Source organism: Cottoperca gobio, chromosome 14 (genome assembly GCF_900634415.1).
Source record: "Cottoperca gobio chromosome 14, fCotGob3.1, whole genome shotgun sequence".
In the NCBI taxonomy this organism is placed as follows: domain Eukaryota; kingdom Metazoa; phylum Chordata; class Actinopteri; order Perciformes; family Bovichtidae; genus Cottoperca; species Cottoperca gobio.
Genome location: NC_041368.1, coordinates 11435775 through 11463627, shown reverse-complemented (window position 1 = coordinate 11463627; position 27853 = coordinate 11435775). Strand labels below are relative to the sequence as shown.

At 40.1% G+C, this 27853-nt stretch overlaps 2 protein-coding genes across 2 annotated transcripts in view; both read right to left on the bottom strand.

Annotated features, from left to right (window-relative positions):
- Positions 1–24535, bottom strand: part of LOC115018633 (unconventional myosin-XVIIIa-like) — a 74020-nt gene extending 49485 nt beyond the window's left edge. Inside the window, 10 exon segments of the mRNA XM_029447737.1 lie at positions 665–809; positions 1721–1784; positions 1918–2018; positions 4438–4580; positions 4994–5204; positions 5345–5521; positions 5608–5714; positions 6090–6177; positions 22376–23436; positions 24490–24535. Coding sequence (XP_029303597.1) covers positions 665–809; positions 1721–1784; positions 1918–2018; positions 4438–4580; positions 4994–5204; positions 5345–5521; positions 5608–5714; positions 6090–6177; positions 22376–23338 — 1999 coding nt within the window. The 5' untranslated portion in view covers positions 23339–23436; positions 24490–24535.
- Positions 24536–26230: 1695 nt separating this feature from the next.
- LOC115019156 (gap junction delta-2 protein-like) lies at positions 26231–27340 on the bottom strand. Its single transcript, XM_029448550.1, has one exon. The coding sequence runs from the start codon at positions 27338–27340 to the stop codon at positions 26231–26233; it is 1110 nt and encodes a 369-aa protein (XP_029304410.1).
- Between the last annotated feature and the right edge of the window lie 513 nt (positions 27341–27853).

Below are 27853 nucleotides of genomic sequence, written 5' to 3'. Positions count from 1 at the left end.
TTCTTATGACAAGATAAAATGATCGTCAAGACTTAAATCAGATCACAAATCAGATTGGTGTTTTTTTGTCCTTGAGTGTTTCAGTGTTTCCTGACAATTAGTGGTCTCAGCTGCTGGAGCACAAACAAAGCTTTGATGATTTAATATGATCATTCAGTAATGATTAATGAGGTCAACCTGACGGGTTGAGAAGGAAAAACTACAATGCATCGCTTAATCTCCTGTGTGTGAGCATTAACAGCAGCCCACACCACAATCTGTGGTTTCAGATGATTTTGAGTCACTTTTTCATATCGAAGTGCTTCTAGAAACTCTTCTGTAATAACCAGGAAAATATAAAAACTTTTAGAGCCGTGGATCAGTGCTGTAGAGTGTAACACCTGTTCACTGTACAACTTCTTTTGAAGTGCATAATTCAGTCATGTGGATTACAGCTGTCTTGCATCACATCGAAAGGTGTTTCCTAAAGTGGAGCGGGATAATACAGGCTTGACATAAAGTGTTATTAAAAAATGTTGGCTAACAAGGGTCATTTTGGGCCATTTTTTGCTTTTTCATCATGTACTGTAGTGTGTACAAATACAAGGATGATCCTGATCAACATTATCCATACAAATAAGTGACGCAGCTATAAAATGGAAAACCATTTGGTGAGCAATCTTACCCTTAGTAGCTCCTGCTGACCCAAGGTGGTAGATGGCTCCGAGGACGAGCCAGAAGGCCCTCTGCTCTTCACCACCGATCCCCAGAACCTTCATGGCTGCTTGCAGCTTGGAGAACTGTTGGGAGGCCTTCTGCTTATCTTCAGTCTGAAAAAAACCAAAAACATATTCAAATAAAATCCCTTTTAGTACTATAAGCAATAGAAAAAAGTCCTCTACAACATGTCTTAAAGAAATAATAAGATCAGGTATAACTGCAAAGGTTCAGTATAGTTGTTGATAGATATCAGGGATTAGTCTTCCAGCTGTTGAGTTCAAAACACACTTTCAGACATATTCTATTTTCAATTTAGAAAATAGAATTACTTCTGGCAAGGAGGTAATGTTTACTGACAGCAGGTGTAAGGGTGAAACAGGGGCCAAAGAAAGAACCGAGCTGAATCACGGTGCAGATACACAGATTATAATGCTGCATTCATGTGGTGTCGGAATAATCTGAAAAATTAGTCCCAGACTTCACGTGAACGGACCCTCAAGTCGGAACAAGTAAAAAACAGATATTAACGTGTTGTCTAAACGCACTGGGCAATAAAATACAACGCATATTCTCTGTAGCGTCCATGTTATTTCACGTTGAGACTTAAAGCTCGTGTACACACCGGAGGGGTGCACTCTCCGAGTGCCATCCTAGTTTTAGTATTATGTGTATTTTATATGCACCACAGACTGTGCAAAGGACTGTTGATGTTGCTTTAGTCTCATGGCCACTGACAGATGTAGATACAATGCCAAAAGGTTACATAATGCTCCTTTAAGTGATGACAACATAGACTCTAAAGTAATCAGCACATCTTGGTATTTGGTTCATTACTGTAATCCGTCATGATAACAGGTGAGTAGCATTATGCACAGTAAAAGGATCGACCACTTAGTTATAAATTGGTGGCACAGCCAGATATAGATGCATTCATATACAAGTACTTAAACAATCAGCTGCTACAAGTAATACTTTTTCCATTTGTGGTTTTCAAAACATCCCAGTAACAAGTAGTGTTTACCTTAGACAGAGGCATGATTCCGAACGCATTGTTTTCAGCAAAGTGGTTAAGGTGCAATTCAGTTCTGATGAAGAAATGAGAACACAGAAGACATCAACATCTCTCATGTCCACTAATTCCTACATATTAAGAGTAAAGGAAGCAGTAATATATCATTGCACTGTGCATTGAATTGACATAATAGTATTAAACCTGACCTAAGAGAGCTGTCTACTCCAGCCATCAGGTAGTAAAAGACGTTAAAACTGGACTCTCCTTCTGGTCTTCTTGTCACCCTCATCTTCTCCAGAAGCATGGTCTGCAAGGCCACCACAGAACAGGACATAAGCATGATAGAAAATAACATTTAGTATATGCAGTGCAAGTTAACATAATGACAAAGCTTGCTGGAGTTTCTTAAAGAATATGATGCATCGCTGTACATTAAACTACCCAACGGTATACAAAGTAGTTCAAATTAGCACAACCTTAAACATCTACAGCAGTAAAATGCAACATACACATTAATGCAGCAGTAATAATAATGCAAAAACATCATGTATAATAGTAATAGTTATAGTATTACACAGGGAAGATATTACTGCACAATGAATACTTAAAGGTTCAATGTGTCATTTCGAGCCACCTGCTCCAAATAAATAGGGGGCAGTAAAGCATAAAAATCATCAGTTAATAAAAAAGACAACAAGTTAACAAAGTATGTTAACCTGTTTATATTTTAGTTGTAGTAGTTTGTCATATTTATTGTATTCTAAGTTTTAATATTCTAATGTATTCTTTATATTGTGTATTGTATTCTACGGCTTTACATCTCTTCTAGTGTTGACATATTTACTGTGTATTTCTTCACTCCTGTGTCAGTCAGTCCGTCAGTCCGTCCATCAGTCAGTCAGTCCATCAGTCAGTCAGTCCGTCAGTCAGTCAGTCCGTCAGTCCGTCAGTCCGTCCATCAGTCAGTCAGTCCATCAGTCAGTCAGTCCGTCAGTCCGTCCATCAGTCAGTCAGTCCATCAGTCAGTCAGTCCGTCAGTCCGTCCGTCCGTCAGTCAGTCAGTCAGTATGTCAGTCCGTCCGTCCGTCAGTCAGTCAGTCAGTCAGTCAGTCCGTCAGTCAGTCAGTCCGTCAGTCCGTCCATCAGTCAGTCAGCCCATCAGTCAGTCCATCAGTCAGTCCGTCCATCAGTCAGTCAGTCGTCAGTCAGTCCATCAGTCAGTCAGTCCATCAGTCAGTCAGTCCATCAGTCAGTCCGTCCATCAGTCAGTCAGTCGTCAGTCAGTCCATCAGTCAGTCAGTCCATCAGTCAGTCCATCAGTCAGTCAGTCCATCAGTCAGTCAGTCCATCAGTCAGTCAGTCCATCAGTCAGTCAGTCCATCAGTCCATCAGTCAGTCCATTAGTCAGTCAGTCCGTCCGTCCATCAGTCAGTCAGCCCATCAGTCAGTCCATCAGTCAGTCAGTCAGTCCATCAGTCAGTCCGTCCGTCCGTCAGTCCGTCCGTCCGTCCGTCCGTCCGTCAGTCAGTCAGTCAGTCAGTCAGTCAGTCCGTCCATCAGTCAGTCAGTCAGTCAGTCAGTCAGTCAGTCCGTCCATCAGTCAGTCAGCCCATCAGTCAGTCCGTCTATCAGTCAGTCAGTCCATCAGTCCATCAGTCAGTCAGTCCATCAGTCCATCAGTCAGTCAGTCCATCAGTCCATCAGTCAGTCCGTCCATCAGATAGACCAGACTGCTGAAACTCTGACAGCCGGTCTAAAGAACACTACTATGTCATAATCTTTACGTGGGGCTCAGTTATCGGTGTGTACTGTGGCGCTGGGGGCTGTAGGGTCCGTGTAACGTTACGTTTTGATAGTTTGTAAGTTGGCTCGGGTCCGGACGGCAGAGAAAAGTGAACGACTTGTGTTTTTGTTTCATGTTCCGTGCGTACAAAGGACTACCTCTCCGAATACGGGCGTAGAAAATCCTACCACCGGTAGTCGGATGGAGCGCTGGGTCTAACCTGTGTAACAGCAGCAACAGAAAGTTTAACGATCTGGCATGGAAGCTGCTAAATCAGTGCTATCTGCTCACTGCTAATGGAAGATCTGTCCGTCTCTCAGCTGTCGTACTTCCGGCAGAGCAGCCTACGTCAGTGAGGAAGAGGCGAGGGTGTGAGTCTTTTTCTCATTTCTGCCACTTTGGATTTAATCAAAACAAATTGAATTTTCAAACTATCGAAGCGTGCAGGGATCATGGATGTTTTATTAAATCTGCCCGAGTCAGGCAGCTGTGCTTCTTCTCCCTCTGTACTGAGGGCAGACTGGAGCTACAGTGACTCACTATCGCCCCCTAGACTGGACGGGCCGGAACTGTCAGTTAGATGCTGATTTCAGTAGATACAGTATCTCTGCAACACAACACAGAGACGTCTTTGACATAACGTCAACACTGTTACCTCGTCACACTCTGTTGATAATGTTAGTTCATTGTTTTAATGTTTGAATATCTTACACATTGAACCTTTAAGTACTTCAAGTACATTTAGCTGACATTACTTACATATTTGTAAGACTTTTATCCATGGTGAAGTATTTACACAATGTGGTATTAATATTTTTACTTCAGTAAAGGATCTGAATACTTCTTCCACTTCTGCTGAGATCATAGCAGATATGCATGAGTAGGAAATTCAGAGGTTGAGCACCAGTGACTTAAATACATATATGAATGTGCTTATTTGTACCTGGATAGAGGCAGATGTCACCAGGCCTGCCTGGTCAAAGTCCATGGAAACAATATGGGAGAAGCGACTAGCGTTCCCATTCATACAGGTAGAGGCATTCCCAAATGCCTCCAAAACTGTGTAGACCGCCTGCCATTTCTCTGCTACAGACAACAAAGAAAGAAATACAGTCATTTAATACATCAGCAACAACATGTAGGTCTGTTTTTTTAGCCGACATGATGCCAGAATAAACAGCAGGGTTATCCCTACCATTATAAGATTTGGGCATTATGCAGACATTGCACATTTTAGTTAATAATAATCCTTTTAATTTCTTGTTTCATTTTGTTTATGTTTTATTTATTTATGGTATTTTATTTTTTTTCATTGCTCTTTGAAAGGGTGTACTTGCATTTTGATGCTATTATATTATCATTATATCAGTGGCATAAAATTGTCTTTAAATGACAATAACATCGTTTATCGCAATTATTTCTGGGACAATATATTATCCAACAAAAGTATTTATCGTGACGAGCATAACAACATTGCACTAAGTTCCTTTCCAACATACTGGAGAAGGTTTTGTTGGTGCTGCCAGCAATGGTGACCAGGTATTGGATGATGTGTTGAGAGTTGGTGGTCTTGCCACTGCCACTCTTGCCCAACAGGACAATGGACTGATCCTGGCGAGTGGTCAGGAGGTTCCTATATGCAGCCTGGGCCATGCTGTAAATGTGAGGAGCAGTGTCCTCCCTTCTGCAGCCCTTGAACATTTGCATCACCTGGACAGCAAATAAAGAGACAGTGAAAGAGAGGAGGACAAATTCACAGAGATTATAAATCAGAAATTCATCCCGATTACACTCTTATAATATGCTACTCTATAAGCGATGCGTCATTATATGCACAGGCTGCAGCCTACCTTCTCAGAGTACATCGAGGGGGCACTAATGGGGTTAACGACCACCATGTTGGGACCAGCGTGGGTGTGCACCAGGTTACCGCCGTACCGCTGCCTCAACGAGTGCATCACGCTCGACTCATTCAAATACTGCAGAGAGGCCAGGTCCTCCACTCGGTCAAACATCGGAGGGTTTGCCTGGAGTTCAAAGTCAAAGCGGTCACGTACCCACCTGGTGCCATTAGTAATTGATGTGGTTCAGAGTTGATTTGATGATTAAATACCTTCTCTACAACGTCTTCATCCACATCCAATAAGGATCCATCACTATCCAGGCGGATTTTCACCTTCCCCTCTGGCAGACTGCCTGCCTTCGTCTTCAGGAGAGTTGCTGCATCGAGTGTGGAGTTAATTCATCATGACATATGATCTCAACCTGCAAAAGCTTCGCCTTATCTTACATGTCTGATAATGTGTGGCTGTTGTGTTTCTTTTAATAATGTATAAGCTTCATTAAAATTGAACACGCAACATGCTTAGTCTAATTACATACAGCCTGAGGTCTAGTGTAGTCTGATGCCCTCTTTTTTTCCATCAATATTTTTATTGAGTTTTCAATATTTTATAGTAAAAAAAAGAAACATTGTGTATGTATACGTACAGATATCCAGTATAATACTAAAATAATAACCATATAGATATGCATACCTATTAATGTGGTACCCTGTTTTAACATTAAAACATCAATGCTGAAGTTTTTACTTACCAATGGAAAATCCATCCTTGTGGACAAGCCATACTTTGTCTGTGTTGTACCAGGCTTTCTCAGCCGTTATCTGCTCCTCTGTCTTTCCCTGTTAGAAACAGGTAAAAAAATCGGTATGAGAAAACTTGTATAATCAGTGGTTGAACATTACAAAATGAAGGAGTAAATTAAAAATAACAGTTGATAAGTAATTAAATCAGATAACTGCATAATGGACCTGCACACTGATCCTACAAGACTTCCACAAGCACAGACTAACATGCTCTAACATGCTAACATGTTCACATTTACACAAGACAGCTTCTTTCTGTGTGAAAAGTTATCTAGGTTTAAAAATAGTTGGAAACATTTGGGACGGTGTAAGTACACAACTCAACAGAAATGTATAACGTATAAAGTCGTTTTTAGGCATTTTAATGCTGAAATGTTACGTATTATCTCTTTACAGCAGCCTTCAGAGCACACATAGGGCACATTGAACCCATTGAGAGTGCATTTTTTGTGTTCACTGAAAAGACATCACAGACAGAGGGTGAGGACGGGGTGTTTTATCACAACCAATTACATCACATAGACAACAATACATGAGGTTAAGGGGGATTACACAGAGAAAAAACATCTAAATAACAAAACCAATTCAACTCAAGTGTTTGGAATGAGTCATGCATGGAAAAAGACTCAGACATGCAATCAAGCTCGAATAATAAACATTGGGTAGCTGCACCAATATTATCGTTTGTATTTTCTCCCTCTCGTTACGATGTAGGGACATCAGGTGGGGAACTGCAGAGTGCTCAGTGATACTTCAACAGCGAGGGAAGATGAAAGCTGGGATTGCCTCTCTAACTACTGAGCCATTCTCCCACACCCCTTTACTAGTTCATCACGCAAGGAAAACAACAAAACACACATCACTCTGAAAAACGGGGGGATGCAACCAGAACTACAATCAGTTGTAGCCATGGTCAGACCTGAGCTGCAGCTGAGTGTGCTGCCTGAAGGATGGCCACAGGGTCCACAACAAGATTGGACTGGAGAGGGGAAGAAGAAGATTGAATTTAACAGCTAAACATTCAATCGCATTTTCCTAGTGCACGATCAAAACAATGCAAAAATTGAACACAAATGTAAAGTAGGTCACAAGTTATGAGTAAAAAACATAATACAAAACACTGCAGCAAGACCCGCAGCAGTTCAACAGCGCAATACTAAGTCAGCAACGTTAGCACAATAAGTGAGTGAGTCAGTTAATTCATTCACCATTACAATTCGCAATATTAATGCATTAATGAGGAGGGATTACAAGGTGCATTGAAGTACAGTGTGTGGGCCTGTGGGGACTTGTGCACAAAGGTATAAATGCAGGGGCATCATCTAGCCAGTTGTAAAAATATTATATAGTCTATGCTAATGAACTTAGTGCAGACATAGTATGGTAATGCATAAACAATATGATCTAATGTAATATATAAATACAGACACAAATTTGATAAGAACTTTTTTAGTGGAAGGTATTTGAGAAACTGCAACTACAGTCAGAAACTAACTAATGCCCGTAAATAAATGTGATTGAACATATTTTTCAAGCAACTAGGGTTGTAACGTGAACCAATATTGCGGAATACCAAGGTATTAGAGTTAACGGTGATCATGCTGTGTATATTTGCTTATCTATGCTACATAAGTGAGTGTGTGTGTGTAAGTTAAAGGTACAGGAGCACCTACAGTATATGTTAATTGTTATTATATTAGGATATTATTTTAAAAGCTAAGTTATTTTTCATTTAGTAGTTAATTTAACAGACTATAGTGCTGCTAACATGTTAACTAACATGCTTTAGTTATATAACATGTTAAAGTTACAGGCAATCTTTTTATCAGGTTAACGACTGACTGACTTCATTATTATAATTCTGTTCTTACTCCCCCAAAAATATTCCTTTAATTTCCTACACTGTACACAGTACACAGTATAACCTTGGTATCTATATGTGGGTGTTAAGAGCAAAAGCAGCAAGGCTGATAAACAGATGTGCACGTTGTGTTCATTCAAGAATCCCGGACCCAACTTTGGTAACCACTGGTTTGTGTCACATCACTACATTCCTGACCCTCACATGAACCCTGAATGAACCGAAGAGAGAAGCGTGGGGACAAAGTCGTGCAGGCGGGCACAGACAAAGCACGGCAGAGAGGGGTCAGTAAAGGATAACAAGCTCAGACTCCCAACACTTCACGGGCGAGCCCACCCTCGAGCAGGCCGTACCTGAGAGGATTTGTGGCTTCTGGCACGCTAGTCATGCAAATATAGCAAAGAGTACAGCAGCAAGTCAGGATCCGATGACCCACAGAGAGGCAAAAACAGAGAGAAACAACATGAGACAACATGAGAAGGAATAACAAGAAGTGTCTTTAAGTGCTCTAGACTTTGAGAGAAGAAATAACCAGACACTGCCGTATAAACAAGTACTGGCAAAACAATCACAATGGGCAATGTACGGAGTCATAAAGTGCTCCTCTGGCCCTGATAACAAAGCAGGTAGTACTACAGAAGGAAAGAGAGTAAGGCATTGAGCAAGAGAAACACAGCTAAAACTGTAACATATCACACGGCATACCATTTAAAATAGCATTTATGAATCCAAAATTGGAAGGAGATTATAGATTATAATCATTAAAGTACCATCAGAATATGTTTTCTTCAATATAATGTAAACATTCAGGGAACACAAGTTTAGCTCATATTGCCAAGAAAGCCTTTGATTTCTCCTGACCCAACGCTGAAGTAACCTCTATAGTTTGCGAGAGAGAGAAAATGTCCCTTTGGTCTCAAAGTTTCAGATGTCACACAAAGGGGTCAACACTGCAGGGGGGCTCCTGTAATAAGAACCCTATTGGCAGACAGCTTGGGACAGCTGTGGATCTGGGTCATTTTTGGACACATTTCCCTCTATCTGGGGAAGCAAGCAGTTGAGTCAGGCTGGTAACAGGGTAAGCCTTGGTAAAGCATGGCAGGTGCAAAGCAAACAAAGTTACAAAGAGAGAAGTTACATCACTGCCATCGGCGGAGAAGATCCTCCTCACGCGCTTGTAATCCTCCTCAGAAGGAATCAGCTGTGAGACCTACAGTTGGATAGCAGGACCAGCAATTGCAATTGGGTAGCCATAAAGTACAATCCATGATGTAGAGGAAATTGCTACGATTGTTCCATGTTAGAGTGAAAACTGAGTGGGTACAGAGGGGCATTGCATGTAAAAATAACAAATAAAATAAATCTTGTGCTTTTGAATGTGAGAGACGAGCACACACCTGTTCTTTTGGTGCAGACTGAGGCTGGGGCAGTGCAACAGGGGACGGCTTACCATCGGGGGCCACGGGGGGACAAGATGTCTCCTTTACCTTTACACAATATATGCAAATATCCACAAACACACAGTTTGACGGACAAACGTGCACACACACGCACACACGCAGATGGAAACAACATGGGAAGATGAGGATGAGGATGACATTTTAGCTCGCTGTATTTGTCCTTTTAACTTTGTATTCAATTCAACACATCCAGAACGACAATGAACTTCAAGGGATGTTTGTTCCTGCTAATTTAATTTTCCAGTTAATTCAATCAGGAAATGAGTAAGGGGAAATGACTATTAAAGAAAATGGGATCATTAAGCGCTGCAGCAAAAGAATAATGGTTCATGGCTTTTGTTTGTCAATGGTTACTTAAGCAACAAGCTGTTGCAAATTTCTTTTAAGTAATTACATAATTTAGCATTGTCTCAGCTGAATTATCATACAACTGTACCAACGTTTAAGGAATCTGCAAACAGCACCTGAAATTAAATCATCAACTTTTATGCCTTTATGTAATTGTATGCAGCTGTGGATCAATATTTCCAGTCTAGTTGTTTTTCCCCATATCTGCTGCAGTTTGCATTTAAATTATATATCAAATTGAGGTTGTGCTGATTAAAAACTTTTTGAATCATGATAAAATCACTACTTCTGATTCATTTCTATCTTTGGGTGACAATAAGACTAAGTAGGGCGATTACAATGCTAGTTTTCAACTTTTTTCTCTGCTTGAAGATAGAATTCAACCAACTTCCATACAAAGCCTTAAAGGTGGAAGCACATACTGATTGTTTTACAGGCATAGCTTAATTGTCTCTAATGGTTATGGCTTATAACAACAACAAGTTGATATGTGGCTCCAGTGAATGCAGAAAAGTAAAATCATTTGACAGCACAAACCTCCAATAATGCTTATTTACAAACAAATGTACATTTATAAGTTCACATCTTTCTTCCCTTCATATTGGAAACCTACATTTCTCCCTAGAGCAGTCAAAAACCTAATATCCCTCAACAAAAACACCAGGTGCATCTCTCAAAAATGTAATCCCTCGCTTCACGGCCAAATACCCAAGTGATCGCCAGAATTCGTGGACATCTGTTGATCAAATTTACAGGCGGCCTGCTGGCAAACAAAATGCCAAAGACACTAAATAATAGGACAAAACCCACTTTAAAATGATATAAAGGACAGCTACAAAATAAATGACAGAGCCAGACATATTAAAAGTTTAGCTGAAGCTGGATTGACTGATCCAAGTACCAGTCCAAGCTGCACATGGTGATGCATGACCAACTGGGATCTTGGTTTTCTGGTCAACAGTTTTGGGGTGTTTAATTGGCAAGAACTACGGATTAGATTACTCGATAAGGATTTAATTTGAATTCTTATTGTGATTCCTCTTTCGGTAAAAAGTATCCCAAAAGATCCTTAAAGCCCCTGCCTCAGAGGTCGGCACAACGTCCATGCTCTGCCTGCAGACAGTGACAGTAATGAGTCCTGGCTCAGTGCTCACAGAAGACTCCAACTGACCAGACCAGTGCAGGCCATGAGTACACCACTTAAGCTCACTGATGAAGTCTGATCATGAGCTGGTACATGCACCCTGCTTCCCTTCGCTTATTCAGGGTGGCTCCATTATATCAAGGCTTGTATTTGTCAGAAATCAAGAGCAGCTTTGACTTTTGAAAGAAATTAGGAAGAGCAATTTTGTTAATCATGAAGATGACATGATGTATTAGGGCCCCGATCTGACATCTGGCGTCTTTAATGTAATCGTTTTCAATGAGAGTGAAGCGTTTTGCTTTTGCGTTGCTGAGCGCCTTGCATTTTTAAGCTCTATGCGCCTTGCATTTTTGCAGGAGCACACTGAATGCCTCAAGTTGAAACAACTTCAATTTCGAGAAAAACGACCAACGTCATTGTCGTTTTTTCCAACGTCAAATCGGATGACTTGAGTGGCGGGCCTTGTGTGGTGACTGTTGTTGGAAACCCGAACTATATGGACTTTACCGACAGCAGTTACCATGATGAACAGAAACACTGAACTGGAGGTTAATTAGTGGGGATTTGAGATCTCAGGTAAATTGATTTATTTTATTTAAACTGTACAATTAACTAGTATTTACTAGTAGCATACAGTTCATGGTTTGTGTTAAGCTAAAATTAGCACTCAATTGGTTGTTGTCAATATATATTAATTTTTTTACGCAGCAAACTGCAAAACACGCTGATCGGAGCCTTATAATGCTCGTTGTAAGAAATGATAATCCATAACCAAATCTGCTTAAATTGAAGATATTTTTCAGGGTAAACATTAAGAGGAGGTTGCACGAATATGAACAGTAATGTCGGTGTTGTTATCAAACAGCATGCTCCACCCTGAGGTTAAGTAGCAAACATGCACTTTTTTCACTCAGTACCTCCGGTTTCTTTACAGCAAGTAGGCGAGGCTTTGGGATGAACCCTGCAGGAGGAGCCAGAGGGTCTGTCTTTATGACAGGGACGAATCCTGGAGGTCTTTCCAGGGGGTTCTGTTTTGGGGGCACTGGACTGGATTTTCTGGCAGGGATGAAACCAGGCGGAGGAGTCAACAGATTCTGTTTGGGGAGCGGGATGAAACCAGCAGGCGGGGCAAACGGATTGGGTTTGGGAGCGGGGATGAATCCAGCTGGAGGGATTAGGGGGTTAAACTTTGGAGGTGCGGGGTGTGGTGATGTAGGGGTGGGCAGAGGTGTGGCCTCCTCTGTTTTTTCCACAGTACGTTTTTCCTCCTCTTCCTCCACCTCTTCTTTCTCCTCGTCCTCCTGCTTCGCCTCTTCTTTCATGTCCTCTTTGCGGTCTTGGGTGCGGGTGCGAGGCCGGTGTTCCTTGGTTCTGCCTCTGCCCATTAGGCTGGTCAGGCCCATTGAAATATCATCCTGCCTTGCAGCTTTGGTGGTTTTGAGCACCGAGTCTGCCGCAGAGGAAGCCCTTGCAGATTCCGAAACAGCGGGCTGGGTCTGCTCTGTCGTCCCAGCAGGAACCACACGTCTAACTATTCTTCTCACAACCCTCAGCACTTTTTTACCGCCCTGCTCCTCCCCCGGAGTGTCAGAGCCAACCATGACAGCGTTAGTATTTGACTCTTCAGCTGATGGTGCCGTTGACTGTGAACCACTTCCTGTGTCTAGCACGGGTTTAGTGACTGCCTCAGGCTGACTACTATCTACATCAGACTGGATACAAACAGAGCAAGGCAGACAACACTGCAGATTATTCCCATGGCTGGTGCAGATGAACGGTCAAAGATTTCCACAGTGTTATTGTAAATTCATGTGTGTGTTCCGAGTCTGACTATGCTTCTGGTGTTTAGGGTGTCCATAAACATACAAGTTGTTACACTGTGCATCACAGAGCTATTGGGAGTCCTTAAATTGACTTCAGGTTTGGCCATTAGTGGAGATATGGGATAGGAACCTCGAAGCATTAGACATAAATGTCAAATGCTTCGGCTTTGGAATAGACTTGTGAAGATCAAAGACTCACTTAAAGATATTTAATTGGATCTCTGGGCTAAGGAGTTGAGAGATATATTTTATTTGAACTATTTGTCATTCATTTCCAGAACAATGGTCGGTTGATATATGTTGGAAATAAACAATAAGTACAGTGTAGAACTTTATGAGAAGTATAATTTAAACAAAAGACAAAGATGTGCTATCCTATGTGCACAGTTACGTACAGGAACATTCGCATTAGCCCTAGAGAGCGAAGGTGTAATGCCACTCCAGAGGAGGACAGACTTTGTTTGTTGTGTGAGCTTGGTTAAATTCAGAATGAGGTTTACTTCTTGCTTTACTGTCTTATCTACAAGGACATACTTTGTAGTAAAACTACCTCAATGTATTGATTGATTTTGGCTCAATTAATATGAAAAGCTTGAGTTGTGCTTCAGGAAGGGACATTTTTTTGTAGCACATTAATTTGCCAAGCTTTTGAGAGAATATAACCTGTAAAATAACCTGTAATTTTGTAATGCAATGTAAACCCATGAGGGTTGGGCTCTTTGTGTGCATGACATAAAAATACAGCAGGTTCTGAGCTCAAAAACTACCTATTCAGAAATGGATTTATATCTGCTAGTTTATTTCCAAACTCTCACTCAACATAGTGTTGGCAAATCAGGCCATTTGATTCATCATTTTCTTTGGAAATTATTGTCAAACTGTTGGAAAACTGCTCAAAACATTTGTCTGACTTCAAGAATGCACACCATGCATTTAGATGACAAACACTGAATGTAAACATAACCTTTGTATGTGGACACTGCAGACCCTGTGTTTCAGACAGCTTTAGTAATGTTCTCGAAACAGAAGTTGCCCTGAGAGAAATGGACATCACTTTAAGCCCTATCAGCATACAGTTAGTTATTGATTAAGAACTGACTTGAGCTAGCAGAAGGTTGTGATCGTGATAAGTTAGCAAATTCTTCAAACTGTTTTCATCATGTGGATTAGTGCTCAGAAGCATGCAGTTGAAAAATCACTTACATCTGGCTTGTTCTCAACCTACAAAAGAGGAAGCAATATGAAAAAGATCAAACCTCACATTCAGACCAAAGCTTTGCTCCATCAACATGAAGGAACATTTCACAATATCAACTAGCAACAGCATGCATATATGATCTCAAAGGCGACAAAAAAACAGACAAGCGAGACTTCCCTTTCGCTCCCAGAATGAAAAGCGTGATTTGTACGCCATGGAGACAGGCCAGAAGTCATGGAGCAAAGCTGGGATGTAATGTATGGAACGATGAGAAAAAAAGAGACAGCCGAGGAGAGCAGGATGTACTGCGAGTAGCGATGAAGGGTGGGAATTTAGGGGTGAACGGTCGGATACTGTGAACTTGTTTTCGGCACACAATAGGACAGTGGGACCATGCAGCCCTGAGGACAGAACACATGAACAACATAATGAAATGGATAGTTTGCTTTCTTCACACTGCAAAAAACAAGTGGAGACATCTAACAAGATCCACACACTGCAAACAGGACTACAAGTATGTACTCTGCAGTAGTGGTATTTAATATATGCGGGCCTCGCTCGTAATCAATTACTGTAACTATGTATGAATAAGTGCCGTTCACGTCAGCACACTAAAATGATTACATATGTTGGTCATTTGTCATCCCGGTTTCGAATGCTATCAGACGATTAAATGGGAATGTGTGTGTCAGAAGGGGTTTGCTACACCAGCCAGTAGATTTGATCATCTATTCACACGGTTGATCACCGAAAGAAGGAATACAAGAAGACGACACTTCTAACAACTGTAGAAATCATGACAGAAGCAAAGGCAGAAGTCAGGTGACGTAGTATTAAGAGCGAGAAACTCCAAAACACAAGACTTTCACCCAGTAGACCGGTGTTTGCGTCCCGTCTGAAACTAACAAAGTGTTGTTGTCACTGTGTTCGCAACGTGATGTTTCACTTTTACTTTCAAATATAGTTATTTTATAATTATTTGTTATTTTACATTTTAACCTAAACCTAGTAGTTTTATTGCCTAAACCTAATGAAGTTGTTTTGTTTGTGTTCAAAACATTGAACTTGTTACGTGTTGTTTTTAAGTTTCCCTCTCACTTTAACAACATAGTAGGTGCAGTTTGGCCCATCTAACGGCCATTTTATTCTGATAACATTCGAAATGGATGTCTCAAAATAAATCAGAAAACATTTGGCTATTACACACAACAGAACTAAGTGTTGAAGATAGCAAAACACATTAAAACCAGCAATATTAATGGCCGATTAACAAAGGAATCAAACAAACATACTTGCAATTCTCACACTTAAATCTTTACTTAATAATCAGGCAAACATGCCACTTGCTACAGACGTTATTGTATACCTATCACAACCTTTCATTAACAGATTAGACTCAAAATTGGCCTTTTACTCATTGAGGAGACAACTAAAATGAGTTGGGCAACAACATGTTTCACCGTCTCTGGCCCTGCTTTCATCAGAGTCCACACCTATAAATAGTTTCAGCAGCAAAAGGAGGCCATTCTCAGACACCATCAGAGCTCAAATGGAACTGTTAAGCAGAGCATGTACACCCTGAGCAGATCACACCGCTCACCACACACACAGTCCACCAGAGGCTGGCGCCCATTACCTTCTCTTAAAGCCTGGTTAACCTTCCAATCTTCGCTCGTCACTGGAGCAGTGCAGTCAGGGCCAAGGCAGGGTAAGACCTGGGTCTGCAAAGAGCTCAAATTTGCTAGTCCTGAGTGAGTAGGAGTGCAACGTGGAGGGCGGGGTCATAGTCAGCACAGCACAGTAATAAAGCCGTGGTCGGGAGTGGGGGGGGGGTAATGTGAGAGGAGCTGGGCAGGGAGTTAGAAGAGGGACAGCTGCTGAAATACAGAGTGGGCTATTAATAGAATTTGCAGAAGCACATCAATTAACACTGCCACTTTACACTGCCACACTCTTCTCCTGGTGACAGGGAATTGGTGAGGTGGTCTCCCTCATCAGTTATAGGTGATATACAAACTTTTATTTGCCCTTTCCATTTGACACGAGAGCTACAATAAAAGAGATGATATAAAGATCTATGCCTCACTATTAAGTGCAACAATGTCCTTCTCCAAACTCCAAATTGAATAAAAGCTTATTTAATATGCTATTCCTCTCCACAATAACACGTTGAGTAAGATGTTTGTCACAGTGTGAAGCATACACACTATTATCTGCACATCAAACAAGAATCCTCTTTATTCACTCTAATGTGAGAAACCTGTCTCTCGCTAAAGTAATGCACACATAAAGACAGACAATCATGCAAACACATACAAAGAACCGATCATCTAAGGCCACGGCGTAGGTTTAATATTTGTGTAAGGCATGTTCCTCACCATGCTGTACCACAAGAGGGCGCTACAAACTAATGTATTATTTTCTCTATTTCACAAAGGGTTCTGCTTAAACACACTACTGACCTAAATTCGAGAGGTGGTATTGTTGGGTGAAAAACAATGACGCACAAAGCAGTCGTTGCAGGACCCAATCTAAGATTAACACTATAACAAATAACACTCCTGTACTAAATCAAGATTTAAACATGTTATAATGAGACAGTCATATATAATATTTTATAACTACACTACTCTCCCATTCAAAACAAAATCTTTGACATAAAGCCATGACTTAAAGTGAAAACTTTGTCAATACTTTGTTGCTGTAAAACCAGTTGGTTAAAAAGCGGTGCAACGATGAGTTGTCTGGGGGGTTAGGCATTCCTCTCCTTGGTGAGAATGTCGAAACAGAAATGTAGCAACAGGCTTTGCTGGGCAGGGACGAGCTAATCCAATCTTGGCATACTGTTTTCCTTTTCATAAACTCATTAAGACTTTAATTTATCAAATAACTAGTGAAAGTACAAATTAGCTATTGGGTGTTTGAAGTAATTCACTTAAAATCATGAGAAGAATGTTTTTTCTTATAATTGTAAAGTGCAAAAGTAAAGCCTAATCTGCTATAAAGTGTTTCTTCCTCATGGTAGAATCAGAAGCTCAAATGCTTGCACCCAGCCAAACACACAGCCTCGCTGATCTATCTAGCAGTTTGCTAATCCCCAGAGTCAGTTACTGGGACGCAGCATCATGTCGGCTGTTTGTCTACACATGGCTAGTGCAGAGCTCAGATTAAGGATTCTATACACCATAACCACTGCTGATTCTGACCCACTTAAACCAAATCAATAATATGAAATCTGTAAATTCAACATAGATTATCGGTTTGTCGACAAAAATATCTGCAATTTCCTTATTTTCCAAACCCGTATTAATTTGAGTTGTAGTCCCAGTTATAAAAGCCAGAGTATACCAGACAGACAAAAAATATAGAACAGGATATAGACAGGATGTCCCTGAAATAAAAGTATTACATTTATTAATGGAAACTGAACATTTCAGATTAAAATCTCCATACAGTGTAATCCAAAAAAAAGCAGGCTGAAATGGCTGAAGCATTTGACCAGTGTTCATGCTTTGGCATACAAATGAACCATGGGACATCCATCTGCAGTCCTCTGAAAATTCCAGGAAGTGACCCATATTTTACTCAATAATAGTAAATAGGCCTCCAAATCAGAACTTCTTTATGAAAGTAGGCTGCGTGGGCTTGATTAAGGGAGCAGCAAATTAAAACTCAGGTGTGATTACTCTGTGATCACCTATGGTTCCCGTCTGTCTTAAATGTATTGTTATATTAATCGACTAATCAAAAGAATAATCATTATGTGTAGCCCAAATGTCTGACAGATGAGAGTGTGTCTGACAAGTGTCCATTGAATGGTTTCAGTCACCCACCCAAGAATGTCAAGTATGTCTACCTCAACATGTCGCAGTGACTCATTTCAGTTTGTAGAAGTCCATGAGAGCTCAAGGTCTGAAACCAGGGCAAAAAAGGATTAAATTACGAAATATGAATTACATTTAAAGAATAGCGGGAAGGAAAATGGCATCTTAAGTAATAGCCTCTATCATGTACCAAACAGCTTTATTCTTGGAAGCCCTGCCTGTTTCTAATCCACGCCTGTGTTGATAATCTGCTGCTGTAGCATCTACCCACTTCTAAAGGGGGGGGGGGGGTGGTGTGATTCAGATGGGTTGTTTGGGGAGGAGATTTGCTGATTTCCTGATGAAGAAACTGTGTCTGGACTGAAAGACAGAAAATGTATGGGATGACAGATAAGTGATGCAGGGATATTAGATGACAACATGGGAACATCAGGTCAGCCATGGGTCACCCTGACATTCAGGCTATTAGCAGCATTAAATGTAAACAGGTAACATTAGCTCCTGAAAGGTGTGATATGGCATGTTAAATATTACATGTATCTGCTTTTTCCCGTATGTTGTTATTCAACCATATGTATGTAGGTTATGTTTTAGTCTCGGTTTTTTCATCTTGTCCAATGAAGAAACATGTTGCATCCATGTTGTTTCCACATTACGACTTAAAGCACATGAATACACCAAAGTCAGAAGAACGTCTTCTCAACTCTGGAAATGGGTCCATCCAAGGAGCAAGTGAATGCAACATTAGCCTTGGCGGAGGTCTGTGCTCTCCGAGTGCCATGCGAGTTAAACTGTGTTTCTGAAATTAAAAGGTGATACTGCGAGCTTCGAAAGCTGGAGATCAAGATACAAAGTCACCGTAGAAATAATTATTAAATATGGAAGTAAAAGGTATCAAATAAATGTCAAGTCAGCTCTGCAATAGACTCAGGTGTACAACAAAGCGGCATGTGGTGTCCATGAAGACACTAACTGTCATAATGCCTCTGACCAATTGATTTTCCTCGACCAGCTGGAGAATTGTCTCACAGTGCCCCTCCCTTCAGAATGTCTGTGAGACAACAAATAGAAGAAACAGGATATCACAGCCCCACTTACAAACTGTACACCTTCTCCTTTGCAGTGCAGCGGGATTCCCTCATACAAACTGAACTTAGTCAGTTAGTCGACAAAGATTTATTTATATGATTAGTTATTAATGCTTATTTCATGCTAAATAACTTATTTCTAAGAAACTTTTGAGCACATCTCTGGTAAACACCAGATTCAAAGTGGTGCTTTTGGATAAATCTGTGCGGGGAAACTCAGTTAATCAGTTAAATGAACTAAAGGATTAGTTAGACGAGGACAGCCCTAGTGTGAGGATTCATTATCCACCTTGTTTCGAAACACAAGATTAGTCGATCCTCTTTAATTTCCCCAGTTTTCATCAACTGTGAATGTGACTTCACACAACAGTGTTTTGAGTCTCAGTGATGAGATGTCCACTGGCCTGAGAGGTCTGAAACTGTGTCTCTCATGAAGCGCTTACAGTGAATCAGGAGCTTTGGAAACAAATCAGAAGGGACAAAACAGAAGAGGAGTTGTTGGCCTTGTGTAGTGTGGACAATGGCTGCCACCCAATGGACAAAAGGTTCATGTGCTCAGCTGTGCGTACTTGTGCTCGCCATGAAATGATTTAATTTAAGCACAGAATACAGCCGGGCACATTTAAAGTTTCTACCTCTTGAGAAGTGATCTACTACTGACCTTTTGAATAGCAAATAAGGAAATGTTTGATATCAGAGCCAGACACAATTATATTGGTGAGGAGATTCCTTTGTTTGTGTGTAAAGGTGAGGGGTGTATTATACAATGCAAACCATCTGAAGTTACTTCAATCAGAGCCCATATAATGGTAAAACAGAAAGAGGAAGTGGACAATGCGAGAGCGGGAGGTACCAAACCTGAACACTTAGTTTCGTTCAATAAACAGTTACACCGATGACCCCTGTGAAACCCCAACTAGATGTACATCCCATAACACAGATAGTGATATAATTATTGAGTTTTAGGTTAGAGCAAGGTTAGCTGTTTCCTCCTGCTTCCAGTGTTTATGCTAAGCTAAGCTAACAGCCTCCTGGTTGTAGCTTATTTATTAGCATACATATATGAGCATGGTTTGAAGCTTCTCGCCATACACTTGGCAAGAAATAAGCATATTAACCAAAATGTCAGACTATTTTACTAACATTTAAAAAATTCAGCCGCAAAATGTGCTCATGCATCATGGTTCTAACTGTGTTGCCGAGCTCTAGATCCAGAATCTAGGTCTTATTATAACCACCTATAAATAGCGCTGTTGCTTCTAGGTCACGTTCACATGCACATTTTCTGCTTTTTAAAATGATGATCATCAAGATCAATTGAATGTAGGACAAAGCGAAGTAAAGGAATTGTGTCTCTGGTTGTGTTAACATTAATTCCCACATAAGTACAGTCCCATGTAATTCAAAATGATGGTAATATGGGTAAAAGCATTGGATAGGAGAGACAATGTGATACACACAAATAGATAAGCAGCACGTATCAAGTTCTCACCTGCTGTTTTAAAGAGCACACCAATGGAGATACACACTTAATATTTGATCACTAATGGCGGGCCGGTCTCTGTTGTCACTGCTCTAAAGGTCTTAGATTTCTACACACCAGCCTTGTACAGTGCACCTTTTACATCTTGTTAAGTAAGTATATAGTATAAGTATGAGTCCACACTGCGCTAATCTGACCCAGGCTTCAACCCTGACGTGCTCTGAAAGAATGGAGACAATCTCATTCATTACACAAAATCTTTATACAGTATATTAGTAAGTTTGTTAGTGCATTTTGACTTCACCATCCTTATAGACTCTAGTCCTATAAGAAGTAGATGTAATATCACCCATTGGTTTGTAGATTACGATTTTGAAGCCTTGATTTCCCATTTTGTCTGGGAAAGGGTTAAAGTTCTAAGAGAAAAACACGGACACACAGACCGGACAGCGCCGTGGCAGCGACCCTGCTTTATAGAGACTATTATTTACAAAATGAACATCATGCTATATTTAGGAAGACTAGAAACTAGCGATTGAGATAACTCATAAACTCATAAATCTAGTGAGAAGTAGGGTCATTTTCTACACAAACTTCTTTTTGCAACCAGTGCAGTCGCCCCCTGCTGGCTGTTAGAAAGAATGCAGGTTTAAGGCATTTGCTTCACTTACGACCCTTGGTCTCAATAATCTACGTATTATTGTATTGTAGAATTAATATACATACAATAATGTACCTAAGAAAGGTCATTTCCAAAGTTCCATGATATCAAACAGTATTATGCTTTTACCATTTCAAACAGAAATGTTTATATTCCTATAGTGTAATTAATACGCTGGGATTTTAATCAAGCCTGTTTATTGTATTTTGCTCAAATGTTATGATTACAGAATAAAATCTACATCTACACGTCACAGGCATTTTTCATAAAAATTCAAAAGCTCTGTGAAAACATTAATGATATACCTTAAATAACAGTACACTGCTCAGACCAAAGCTTATCGTACCCACTGTCTTAACATACTTAAGAATGATCAAATGCATGTGTCTGTTGTTCCAGCTAATAAAGAGTTTAACGTGATGCTCCTCTACTTGTTGCACATGATTATCCAAGCGAAAAGTACTGAATGGGCTGCCAGCCAAGTCTTACAAGACCATATGGCCATGGTCTGTGGTGGCGCTTGGGCCGTTGTTTTCTTTCAGCGTCCTATTGTTTGGTGTCAAAGGAGTGGGGGGAGGTAGGGGGGATTATATATACACAGAACACATTCTCTCTTTCAAAACACACACTCCCCCATACATACAAGCACAAAAGCACATTACCAGTGTCATTACAGTTCCACCCGTGATCTAGACATCTTTAATCCACTACATGTGGGCGCAAGGTACAATACCACATACTTAGAAGAAAGAAAAACTTAATTAAGAAATTGTTTTAGATATTTTTTGTATATTTTTCCACAGGTATATTTTTAAAAACACAAATAACACAGCACCAGAACACAAACTCTCAAAAATAATTTCCTAAAGTCTGAAATTGTCGCGAGACAAAAAAGCAGCATTTTGTAATGTAAGCACTAGGGCTGTCACATTATCAGATATTCACTACACGATTATCTTGGCCAAAAGAATTCACAATATTATTACAATATCTATATATCTATATAAGCGTCTTTGAGTGTATAGAAAAGCGCTATAGAACTAAAATGTATTATTATTATTATTATCCATAGAAATTTCAAAAAATAAATCAATAAATAAGGCGCTGAATTAATTATACGGTATTATCATATGTGTATTGTAAACATTATATCAATATTTTATTTTTTTAATATCACAGTTATCGTCAATACCGGTATATCACGACACCCCAAGTTAGCACTTAGGTATAGGTATGAAATGATGCGATGAAGAAACAGAAATCAGTAAATGTAGAATTTGTGTTTGCAAGTTAGACTCTATTCACTCAGTGCACTGAAAATGATTCGTCATTAGTATTACTTACATCGGAAACGTCTCTGTGCAGGCCTTCAGTGGTCCTCAGCCAGCTGCGGTTCAACTCACTCAGCTCCAAAATCGGCTGCACCTTGAGCCGGACCGACTCTCCAGACTGACGGATCATCTCCACGATCTCATCCCTGCTCTTGTTCTCCACATTGATCCCATTGATTTCCACCAGCCTGTCTCCTGGCACCAGGCCCAGAGCCCGGTCATTGGTCCCAGCACCCGGTTCAGCAAAGTGAACCACGCGCCGACACGCTCCTCCGTCAGGCTGCCTATCTAGCATGGTGGTCCTTCGCAAAGAGAAGCCGAAATCCCCAGTGTTGCGCCGCTGTATCTCCAGCTCTCTTGGATCTGGTATTGGTGGAGCAACAAGCATAGGCAGCTGTAGGTCTGCTCCTGGGAAGGTTTTCTCCACCATCTCAGGAATGTGAACCACATGGATGTTTGGGTTGGAGTGGGACTTGAAAGAAAATGAAGTCCAGTTCTGTCCATAGAGATTAAAAGCCTCCACAGCATCGTCCTCTTTGCTCCTCTGGGAAAAAGAAACGTGCCTCTGGCCTAACACAGAATTCAACCTGGTCAATTCCCCAAACTTTGCTGCTCTCTCCTTTACGGAGCTGCGATGATGATCGAGTTCATTTCCCTTCACGTCCTCAGCAGAGGTACTTGCACTCATTTGCCCCATATCTGTCCCCAGGGTGTTGTGAAGGCGCTCAGCCTCCAGGTCTGTCAGGCTGAGCTCCATGTTGGTAGCCACCTTAATTGGGATAGGACTAGAGATCTCCAATTTGCCCCTGGAGTCCCTCTTAGAGCTCCCTCGATTGAGGTGGAAGAAGCCTCTCCGTATGCTCATCTCTTCCAGGCTCTTTAACTCTGCCTGGGACATACGCTCTTTCTTCTCTTTCTTCTCCTTCTTGATCAAGTCCTTCTCCTTCTCTTTGTCTTTCTTAATTAGGTGAAACATGCTCAAACTTTTCTGTAGTCTTGTACCAGTTTGAATTGTTTACAGCGACAAAAGGACAGTTTTATATACGATGAGAGATAGAGCATCTATAATGTCATCTGTAAGTAAGAGGAAAAAGAGGAGAACATGAAGAGGATATTTAGTTTAGCCTGACTAAGGTACTGGCATGCCAATTATTAGCTGAGGTATTACATGATCTGAATACTTCGTCCACCGCTGTGTTTGTTATATTCATGTTATTTATGAAATATGATATCAGTCCTAAAACATCCATTATTATTTGTGTTCTTGAGACAACAATGTAACTATCCACACAAGATAAAGAAGGCACATCAGTTGCCAGAGTTCACAGTCCACCATTTTAACATTCTTCCTACATCTTATTTTTGAAGTTTTTGTATCATTTTAATCAGACATGGGTTTTCCATCCACAGTATCAACTCATATAACTCAAATCCGAAGAAATGTATACTATGTGAGCTGGGTGAAAGGGAACTGGCAGCACTTATTGATGCATTACAAGTCTCAACAAAGGAAATGACCTGCAAACATGATTATACTCTAGATTTGGGATGTATTCTCTCAGTCCTATACTCTGACACATGTCTATGCCACTGTACACTTGACGTTGCCCTACATACAGACACAGTTTCGAAGATCTTTGGCCTCATATGTCTTGCTGTCAATTGTTCAGCATCACCACTAAAGTGATGCTGTTCATCTGAACATTTGTGCACGAGACTCTACATCGAAGCTGAATGCCTTGCAGTAGCCTGTGTGAACCCATAAACAGTAAATTCGCACTTAATCCACACTTAATTAAATTTCCTGGGGTCAAACAGGCTATGAAATAGCAATACAGTCACTTTACAGCACTTTATAATTATGTGAATATTATCATGATGACGTTTTACATTAAATAAGAAAAAACCTTATTTTTTAGCTTTACTGAATTTACTAGGCTAACGTTACACATGCTAAAGCTAGGTTGTCGCTGCATGTAGTCCAGAGCTTAATGTTCTCCCTTTAAGCTGCTTTGCCCTCATTCTCTAGCACCGGTGGCCTTAGGGAACACTTTCAGCAGTGAAACAATGTCAGTAATATAAAATAACACAGAGTAAAGTCTATTAGCAGAAATGACACTGACTTACCTGTGTTGTGGTCTTACTTGAAGTTTTCAGCATTTTTCTCCTTGGAATTGACAGTAGGTGCGAGAAATGTAGGTACTTGTGATGCCTTCAAATGCTTTCCGTAAACTCTGTTTTATCACAATGGGCTCTATGGTCAGTTAAAAAGCGACCTGGGGGCATACAATCTCATGATTATGTTTTGTTTTATTTTTTTAAACGGGCAGTTAGTAATCATGTATAGAATAGTCATATATTTAAAAACGAAACATAATTATTTTTAAACGGACATTAAATTGTTTGAATAGAAGAACACAACAAACATAAATATTTTCATCACCTTTAACTTATACTGCTTTCATACAATCCATCTTTATAATGTTAGCCTACATATGGACAAATTGTGCCAAATTTAGCCTTCTATAATCGTATGTGGGTCGTCATTATGAAAACTCTAGTAATTCCAATAGTATTTGAAGGCAGCACCAGTGTTAACCGGACAGCAGTGACCCCTCCTGGTCTTTTTATTTACTGAAACACTAAATGTGCAGGTACAGAACTATGGATATATAAAGAGGTAACTACCCAATTTTGCTTGTCAGGACTCACTTTTGCACTCAATGCACATACACTTAATTTAGTGAGGGATGTTGACTTTAAATTTGAACCTGAATAAAATGTAGTTTTAAATATTTGTGTTTGTGTAATGCTAGTTTGTGCCTCCCACGTTTATGCATTTCAGACTTTTGCATATATGATTACATTTCAGCCCAAGCTTTTGAAGACTTATATATTATGGGATATATTTGTCATTGAAGACAGCAAGAAGATTTTTCTTTGGCTATAAATAAATACACTGAATTTGTCACAGTTTCTCCTTAAAATTCCCTGAAACACTTTAATAATCACTAACTTCATAACTTAAACTGATCCATCCTGAAAATATTTCAATTTCAATCCATTTAGAGATATACAAGTGCAGTCATAAATGGAAAAAATATATATGTAACCAGAGGTGGACAAAGGGCTCATATCGTTTGTAAAATAGTAATACCACCGAGTAAAAATACTGTTTTACAAGTAAAAACCCTGAATTCAAAATGTTACTCAAGTAAAAGTACAAAAATATGGGAAATAAAATATAATTAAAGTGCCAAAGCAAAGTACTCATTACGGCCAATTCCAGAATAATGTATATTATATTATTGTATTGTATTATAATTATTGATACTTTAATGTGTTCATCGCTTTAATGTTGGTAATAGAGGAGCTTACTTTTGACTATATAAACTGCTGGGCAGTTTGTTAATTTCAAGGGATAAATAAAATCAATCTTAACTTATAATAAAACAAAATAAAGGACTTGTTGATTCTATTTTGTATTATTAATCAGAATCGGAATCTTAAAAGATATCAAATAATTGTAGTGGAGTAAAAAGTGCAGTATTTACCTGAAGTATTTACTTATTGGAGTAGAAGTAGCATATAAAGTAGCAGGAAATAGATATATTATACCCAAATAAGTAAAGTAAAGTAAGTAAATTAAAATTGCACTTAAGTATAGTATTAAGTATTAAGTACAGTATTAACTAAATGTTACTGTCCACCACTGTATATAACACAAAATAAAAATATGCTTCTAAATAATTTACAGAGTTAAAACAAATAGATCCGCACAGCAAGTAGCTCCCGTTGGAAGAAATATAATGCTGTGTAACGTTTCGAGCACCAGGCTCTTCCTCAGACTTCTTCTTATTAAAATCATTTACAGCCATGACTTCTTCCCTCTTCCTATTTTGGCCATATTGTGCAGTCTAGTCTTGCTGCGTTCCTTCTCATCTGGATTTCTCTTGGAAGTGCACTCCAGTGTAGAGTCTGTCTCAAAGGAGATGGCCGGGCCTTGGTTTGGGACACCGCTGCTCTTGTCCCGGGACACGGAAGAAGTGGTCTGCAGGACGACCCTGCCACGCAGAGAGTGTTTGAGCTCAAGCAACAGTGGGTTGTTGTCGGAGTATAAATCCACCTGCTGCCTATCTGTATCACAGCATGTGCAGCATGCAGAGAACAATACTCTGAAAATATAAATCCAGCCTAGGTAATGCAGCTCCACAATGTTCAAGATGAAGCAACCTAGACTGACGCTGAACATGAAGTTGAGAAAGATGGTCTTCTCTGTCGCTCGAGACACAAAGCAGTCAGTCCTGTTTGGACAGGGGTAGGTCTCACAACGGAAAAGTTGTGGAACTTCAAATCCAAATAGGTAATACTGTCCAATGAGGAAGATAATCTCCATGATGGAGCGCAGCAAAACATGTATGATGTAGATAAGTAACACTTGGCTGGAGAGCTGTGTTGGGTCCTTTTCTACCTCTTTTATACCTTCCTCCAAGTGGCTCTTCTTCTCACACTCACCTTCCCTTGAGCCCCAGTCCTCATTGTTATATGTTGTGTTATAAGGACTGCCGGCTTCCAGTGTCGTCTCTTTATCTCCTCCTGTGTGTTTGTCCCTTTCGAGTAAAGGCGATGACCTGGGTACCACTTCGACCTTCTTATCCTCTGGCTTTTCATTCTTGGTGAGTTTTTGCAAGACATAGACAATATAGAAGATAGAAGGTGTGGAGACGAGAACAATCTGAAAGACCCAGAAGCGCAAGTGTGAGACAGGAGCAAAAGTGTCATAGCAGACGTTGTTGCATCCAGGCTGCAGGGTGTTGCAGGTAAACTTGGACTGCTCATCACTGTAGACAGCATCCCCCACCAGCGCAACAAGCAAGATGCGGAAGATGAGCAGCATCGTCAACCATATCTTGCCAATGACTGTGGAATGGTTTTGAACCTCCGTTAGGAAGCGGCCAAGAATGGACCAGTCTCCCATTTCTGTGGAAAACACAATATTTGAAACATTATTACTACTAATAACAGTAGTCAGGAGGAATATTTTGATTGTTAACTGAATCTAGGGCTGGGCGATATGGCCAAAATCTTCTATCACAACATAGGTCAATTCATATTTCGATAACAATATAGTGTATATAGCATGTTTTCTGATAATTCAGTAACTAAATAGTCAATATGATACAACCACATGGTAAAGCCTATTTTTTATTATATTCGTGTATGAAATAAATTCTTGACAAATAAAAGATACTGAGTATTTTCTCATTTAATTAAGAACTTTAGTGCAAAATGAACAGTTCAAGTAAAATCATAGAGAAATAATAACAAATATTTCCAGCTATACAATGACTATGTTAACATGCATGCACACAAATACAGAGTAATCAGATTAAGACAATATTTGAATTTAACTGAAGTCCAGTTTGTTAATGGCATTGAAATGAGTACTAATGTGATGTAAAAACAAAACCGCATTCTTCAAATGATATTC